Source organism: Podarcis cretensis (genome assembly GCF_951804945.1).
Source record: "Podarcis cretensis genome assembly, chromosome: 9".
Classification (NCBI taxonomy): Eukaryota; Metazoa; Chordata; class Lepidosauria; order Squamata; family Lacertidae; genus Podarcis; species Podarcis cretensis.
The window spans coordinates 112,675-120,090 of record NC_137178.1 but is presented as its reverse complement, the minus strand read 5'-3'; the positions used below and the strand labels follow the sequence as shown (position 1 = coordinate 120,090).

At 59.1% G+C, this 7,416-nt stretch overlaps 1 protein-coding gene across 1 annotated transcript; it reads left to right on the top strand.

Annotated features, from left to right (window-relative positions):
* The first annotated feature begins 2,774 nt into the window (after nucleotides 1-2,774).
* Nucleotides 2,775-6,999, top strand: DOK1 (docking protein 1). The gene is made up of 5 exons (XM_079989411.1): nucleotides 2,775-2,916; nucleotides 4,128-4,424; nucleotides 4,766-4,862; nucleotides 5,157-5,329; nucleotides 5,838-6,999. The coding sequence occupies exons 1-5, from the start codon at nucleotides 2,848-2,850 to the stop codon at nucleotides 6,888-6,890; spliced, it is 1,689 nt and encodes a 562-aa protein (XP_079845537.1). The 5' UTR covers nucleotides 2,775-2,847; the 3' UTR covers nucleotides 6,891-6,999.
* The last annotated feature ends 417 nt before the right edge of the window (nucleotides 7,000-7,416 follow it).

Sequence of the window (7,416 nt, the reverse complement as noted above, 5' to 3'; positions counted from 1 at the left end):
CTCTAACCTGGGAACGGGGGTCAGAGACAGAAATTGATTGAGACGTCCATTGACTGTGAATGGAACATTTTGACAGATAGCTAAAAAGAGAAATAAATTGATTCCAATGTTGCCTTTTGCATTTTAAAGAAACAAAATATTTGAAAATTGAAAGTAACTTTTCTTTTGTTGGATATGCTTAAAAAGATGGTTACAAATAGAAACTGTCTCCTCTAGAGGGAGCTTGTCAAATTGTTGCTCTGCAGTTTATTTGGGACTTCACAGCTGCGAGATTAAGATCGTGGAAGCAGACAGTGACCTTGAACAAAAATGTGTTTGGAGGAAGTTTTGGTGCTTGCTTTCTGCAAGACGAGCGCTTTGCTGGAGCAGCTGCATGAGAAGATGGATTTGATGAATGAGAAGTTGGATTTGATGACTGTTGTAGTCAGGGAATGTGAACAAATAGGGAATATTGACGCAGAAATTATACAGAGACCAACTCAGGAAACAGGTTCGACTGTGCAAATGCAAGGGCAGATGATAATGGAAGAGGTTGTGATGGTACCACAAGCAATAATAATGGAGAAACCTGAGGCCCTGCAGGAGCATAAGCCGTCGTTTTGGAAGATTGAATTTGGAATGGGCCTGTGGGAGTCTGGAGCTGAGGAGGATTTTAAACTTGGAGGGACTTTGAAATATCCTGTTAAATACTTTCTGCATTGTATTGATGACTGTGGGGAGTGGGACTGTGGGGAATGGGTTGGTTTGATGAGGGGAGATGGAGATAACTATGGGCTGAAATCCCCCAGAGACCTACTCCTCAATGAGTATAAACAAGAAGAAGAAGATTTGCAGAAGGGGCATGGAAGAGATTTAAGAGCCTCGGACGTAAAACTACCAGGTTGATGGACTAAGTGGAATGGACAGTAAGGACTGACATAACCCGAGACCAGGAAAGAGGGACGTTGGATGAAAATTGGAAAGTCTATAAAGAAAAAATTTTAATTTGGGGAAGTAGTGTAAAATTAATGAATATTAGGGAAAATGTTGGAATGAAACTGTCTGGCTTTAGTAGAAATGATATAAAGAGTTATGTATAAATAAGCATTAAGTTTTAAGTTTCAAGGTGTTTTATGGCAAGATAAGGTTAAACAAAGTAACACAAATTTTTAGCAGTAATGTTACAGAATAAGGTAAAATTGGATTATGAATAGGTGAGAATGTAAAGTTATAATATATTAAGATAAATTATTAGGATAAAAACTAAAATGGAAAGGATTTGCTGAAATTGTTAATTGAATTAGAATACAAAAAAGGGAGGTGTGAGGAGGTCAGGGAAACAAGTAAATGAAAGATAAGACATTGAGAGATGGAAATGTTTTTAATTGTTTTTATTTTTTTCTGTATTTTGTTATTTTTTCTTTTTATCCTTTTTTGCTTTTGTATCTTTGTAATGTTTTTGAAATTCTAATAAATATTATTAAAAAAAAAGAGATCATCTTCTGATCTTCTGAGGCCCTTCTTTGTTCCCTTATAAGCAGGCCTTCAACGATACTCTCTTAAATGTGGTGGGGACGGGTTATTGGTTGGTTGGTTTTTGTTCTTGTTTTTATTGCATATTTTGTGTTTTTCTCTTTTATTTTATGGGATCTAGGGATGAAGTGTGGTATACAAACAAACAAACAAACAAACAAAATAAAATAAAAATTCCATACTCCAGATGCCTCTCAGCTGAGAGGCCCTGGGGTTCAGCAGAAGCCCCCTTCCCATGCCAGCCACCCTCAGCCATGCAGCTGCTGCAGGAGCTCTGCCCGCCTCCTCTGGGCTCCAAGGGCAGGAGAGGCTTTGGCCCCGCCCTGCTGGGATCCTAAGCTGGATGCCAGTCCTTCTTGAGGGCCCAGATCAGGCCATTGTCTGTGCTGGGAGGGTCCAGTGGTCAAGCGCAGGTCATTCCCCGGCGGCATTTGTGTTCCCTCCTCTAAAGCATCCATGATGGAATGGAAAGGGAACAAGAGCCCTGTGGCTGCTGCTGAATCACCCCAAAGGGGACCCCGCTCCTCCAGCCTCCTGGCCACCCCCCCCCCCATTGCCAGCCAGATGCCCATCCTGGGAAACCCGCCCGCGAGCCCAGAGTGCGACAGACCCCACTCCTCTCCTGCTGCTTCCCCCCCGGGCATCTCCGAGGGGCTCCGCCCGGGCCGACTGCGCATTGCGACCGAGAAGCTCTTCGGGGGTCCAGGACAGACCTGCAGCGCGGGGCTCCTCCCGCCCACGGACACGCGCTCCCCCCCCCCCAAGACCTACGAGCTCCGGCGTCACGAAGCAAAAGTTTCGACGACGTTTCTGACGTCGCAGCCAACCCCCCCCCCCGGACTTGCCACCACGCTTCAAAATACAAACGCGCTTCTTTCTTCTTTTTTTGCGTAGGTTGGGGATTGAAGCGGACTGTTTTCTCAAACTTTTTTTGGTCCCGTCGAAGTTTTGATGTCTCTGGTCTGGCAACGTCCCAAACGCAGAGGTAAACTTTGGATCACGAAACCAGTTCGCTTCGAAGCTTCCCTTGGCGGTGGCCTCGTCGTCCGGGATGAGGCCCCCGAGCAGAGAAAGGGCCCCCCGGCGGCCGTCCTTCGAGGCTGCTTCCGGCCAGAGGGCGGCCCCGAGCGCGGCCGCCTGCCCCCTCCGGTCCGCCCCTGGGCGGCCGGGCTGAGCCAGGCGAGCGCCCCCATCCCTGGCCTGGGGGCGGAGCCGCCCCTCCCCGCCCGGCGGCTTCCGCTCCGTCGGCGAAGCCCCTCCCCGCGCCGAGAGGCGGCGGCGGCGGCGGCGCTGACAGATCCGGAGCGGCTGGGCTGCCCGCGGCGACTCTTCCGGATGGACCCGCCTGTCAAGGCCGGGCCGCTCCTGCTCCAGCAGCCGTCGGGGCTGCGCATCGGCGCCAAGGTAAGGGCGTCCTGCCGCGGCCGGGGCCCCTCGGCGGGGGTTGCTCCGAGCGCCACCCGCTTCCGGGATGGGGCGCTGCCGGCCGCGCGGTCTCTGCGCGGGGCGAAAGCGCGCCCCTGCCCTGTCCGCGCCGCCCCTTCGGGATGGGGGCCCCGTGGGCTGCTCTGCCTCGGCGAAACGCCCCGACCACCTCCCTGCCCGAAGACCCGCCCGGGCTGCTTGGGGCACCTTCCGTGCTCTCCCTTCTTCTGACGCCCCGTCGAAGCCAGAGGAGCCGCGCGCGGAGGAAGCGGCTTTGGCGGCGGCGGCAGCAGCGTTCATTCCTGCCGCTCGGGCGCCTGGTCTCGCCCTCGGGGGCCGCCCGTCCAGCTTCCAACTCTGGGTCCGGCCCCGGCGACGGGCTCTGCTCTCTTCTTTCCACAAACGTGCGCCAGACGAGCGCATCCCCCCAGCGCCCCGGGGTGCTACTAGGGGTACCCGGTTTGGCCCAGACGGGGTGGGGCGTCGTGGCCGCTGCAGGGAGCAGAACTGGACCAGGCCGGATTGACCGCTCTTCTCCCAGACAGGCCCAGACCAGCCTCCTTCAGGGAGAGAAGACAAGAGGGTCTTTCCACCACTTCTCCCCCCAAGTGGAGAACAAGAACCACAACACCTCACTGAGGGAGGGGAAGCCCCGTGGAGGGACTTTCTTAATCTTTGATGCTTTACTCTAGGGCTTTTTGATATTTTGATGGAAGCCGCCCAAAGCGGGTAGGGCAGCCCAGCTAGATGGGCAGCATATAAAGAAATCAAAGCATTCATATTATTAATAAGTGGCCGGCTTCCTCCTACATCACTGGAGCCCCTCCCCAGAGAAAGAAGCTAAAGCCTGTTAAGCCCCCATTGGGGCGCAAGGGGGACGTCTGCCCTGATGATCGGCTCCTGCAGGGGGAGCCAAGGGGGCCTCCAGGGACCGGGCGGACTGCAGTTCCCATCAGCCCCTGCTCAGCAGGGATGGGGGGCTCCATGTTGACCACCAGGGGGTTGTGTCCGTGTGCATTGAGTTCTCCTCGAACCCTGACTTGGAGGCACCTGTTAGGCCTCTCATATGCCAGCTGAAGGCAGCAAGGGGAGGGCAGACCCTTCCCTTGCAGAAAGGCAGGCTCCAAGTGCACCGACTGTGTGTCCCTGCGGCTCCTCTGCCCCCATTTCCGCTCTGCCTCTCGTTGCAGCGATGGAAGAAGAGCTGGTTTGTGCTCTACCCGGCCAGCCCGCATGGTGTGGCGCGCCTGGAGTTCTTCGACGGCAAGGAGGGTCCTGTGCTGGTGGAGCGAGTGGGCACCAGGCGCCTGGACAAGAAGATTGTGCGCCTGGCGGACTGCGTGAGCGTGGCCCCCGCCCCAGACGGCAGCCCCAAGGAGGGCCTTTCCACCTTCCGCCTGGAGACCAGCGAGCGCAGCTACCTCTTTGCCGCTGAGCCCCACGAGGCGGCCGACTGGATGGCCAGGCTCTGCGAGGCAGCCTTTCTGGTGAGCCCACCCTGGGGTGGCGGTTGGGGGGGGGGGTTCAGCGCCTTGCAGGGAGAGGCCCTTGCCTGAAACCCTGCTCAGCTGCTGCTGCCAGCCAGTGTAGACAATACTGTGCTGGCTCTGCATAAGGCAGCTCCCAGTGTTCCAGGGACAGTGGAGGGCTGGTCAGCCTTGGCTGGTGGGAAGAGCCCCCCACTTCACTCCTTGCCCCCCCCCGGCTGTGCTCAGGGGCGGCAGGGGTGCTGTGCATGCCGGGGATGCCCTGGACGCCCCCTGCAGCAGAGGAGCTGCCATTCCTAGGAAGGGCTGGGGTGTCTGCTGATGGTCCTCTCTCCCGGCAGGGCAACCCAGGCAAAGCAGCACAGCCTGCAGCCGACTGCGCTGGGGGGCGACCCCTGGAGATGGCCATGAACGCCATTTACTACTCCCGTGAGGAAGGTAGGTGGTGCTCAGGAGCAGAGCTGGCTCCACCCTGTCCCCATCAGACTTTCAGCCCGTTTCCCCCCTCCCCCCCGTAGTTTGGGTGGTGGGGCAGAGGGAGTTCCATAGGAAGTCACAGCTCTGCAGGACAGAATTGCATGCTGGGAGTCCCTCGTTTTGGAAAACGCAGCTTGGGCTGGGAGGATTCTGGCTGCCAGGGCTGCTGATTCTGGGTGACGGCTGCTGGGCGGGTGCCTGCCCCCTCGAGGGTCCCTGGGGGTCTCCTGCTCTGACTCTCCCCCTTGGCCACAGTCAGCGAGTTCTGGGTGACGGTGCAGAAGACGGAGGCTGCTGAGCGCTGCAAGCTGCAGGGGGTATACGTGCTCAAGGCGTCCGGCGAGGGCCTCATCCTTGGGGACCCCCACTCCAACCAGCCCCTCTTCACCTGGCCCTACCGCCTGCTCCGCAGATATGGCCGGGACAAGGTGGGTCCAGGTCCATGTGGTAGGGAGAGGCAGGTAGGCGGGGGGGGGGGGGAGGTTGAATTCCTGGGGGCAGGGACAGGGATCATGGAAGCCCAGGGGGTGATTTAGTTGAGATTCCTGCATTAACGGGGGTGGGACTAGATGCCCCTCAGGGGCCCTTTCAATTCTGCAACTCTGTGAACAGGAGGAGCTGCTCTTGCTGCCTGTCTGCCAAAGAGCTGCCCTGGGAGAGCTGGTGATGGGGGCTGGGCTCCCTCAGTGGTTGAGGAGGTGCCCAGCTGGCACTGGGTGGGGCAGTGGGGAGAAGCCCCTGGCCTTCTGTGCTGCCCAAGGGCTTTACGGCCAGCTCAGAAGCTCTCTTGCTGGCCCTGTGGGATTCTGGCTTGCAGGGCTTGTGCTCAGAGTGGGCAGAGCAGGAGCGGGGGAGGTTCCTGTGCCCCTCAAAGGGTGCCTCTTGGCCCCGGGGCTCCTTTGCGGCCCCTGACTGTGCCCGCTCTCTGCCCCGCAGGTGATGTTCTCCTTTGAAGCTGGCCGGCGCTGTGAGTCTGGGCCAGGCAACTTCACCTTTGAGACCAAGCAGGGCAACGAGATCTTCCACGTGGTGGAGGCGGCCATTCAGGCGCAGAAGGCACAGGTGGTTGAGCATCGCCACAGCACCTGCTCCCTGGATGCCGAGGTGGGCCAGCTCCCGGGCGCCTTGGCCGGCTCGCTCAGCCTGGAGGGGGAGAGCCTGGCGCCCGCTCTGGCCCCCGAGAGGCCCGGCCTGCGCCCAGCCCCGGCCAAGCTCAGCACTGCCACTGCTGCGGAGGAAGAGGAGGTGGTGGCCCCCGCCAGGGGGCTGGGCCTGCGCGACCCTCTGGCCAAGTGGCCCAGCACTCCCCCCCGCTCCCCACTCCCTGAGGTGCCAGGACACCCACTGCCCCCCGAGGACGCGGGCAACGTCTACTCCGAGCCTCTGGACGCGCTCAAGGCCCCTCGCCCCCAGCCGGACGCCCTCTATGCGGAACCCCTGGACAGCCGGCGTGAGGGGGGCAAGGAGCGTTGCCCTCCCCAGAGCAAACTGCTGTATGAGGAGGTGGGGCCTGGCCAGGAGAAGCACAGTGGCAAGGTGCACATCTACGACGAGCCGGAGGGGCGGGCCCAGTGGCCAGCGCCCACCCCCACTGCCATCTACGATGAGGCCCGCCTCCCCTGCGAGGCCTGGCGGACGCAGGGCATGGAAAGCCCGGCTGGCTACGAGCTGCCCTGTGTGCTGGGCACAGGGGAATATTCAGTGCCGGCCTTCCCCCCGAAGCAAGGCCTCTCCAAGCCCCCCAAGCCCTGCCCTGCCCCCAAGCCCCCCCGCACCCACAAGAAGCCCCCCCAGCCTGGAGCCCCCAGACCGGCCCCCGGCAACAGCAACAACAACAACAGTGGCCGCGGGGGGGAGGAGCCCCTCTATAGCAAGGTGGTGAAGCCGCCCCTGGCCAGCCCCCGTCGCTCAGGGGGGGGCAGTCGGGAGGAGCAGTCGGTGGACGAGAGCCGGCCGGCCTCCGTCTACGAAGACCTGGGTGAGATCTGATGGGGAAGTCGGGGAGGGGGGCAGGGGAACCCCTTGGGTCCTTGCAGGATCCATCTTGGGCAATAGTTTTCTACAGATGTCTATTTTCATATTAAAGCATTTTGTTTCAGTGGAGCTGAATGCACTGGGGGGGGGGCTGAGTACCCCAGGGGGCAACGGGTGGGTGGGGGGCTGAGCAAAGCAGGTTTTTGGAGCTGCTTTGGGAGGCTGCAGTTTGGAGCAGGCCAGGAGAGGGGACGCTGAGCCCTGCCTTCTGCTCCTGCCAACCGCCAGGGGGTGGGTTCCCCCCCCCATCTCCCCCTGGTCCTAAGGGCCCCTCCAGTGTGGGGTGTCCTGCTTCAGAGCACTGGACTATCTCCTTCAACTGGGGGGGGGTCTGCCCCACTTTCATTTTTTCTGGGTGAGGGGAGAGAACCCCTTTCCCAGCCCCTGAACTGCCTGAGAGTGATGAGCCACCCCCCACTTCCTTCCACTAGTCCCAGGCAGAACTCCCTCCCCCCAAAAGGTGCAGCCTGGGGGTGCCAAG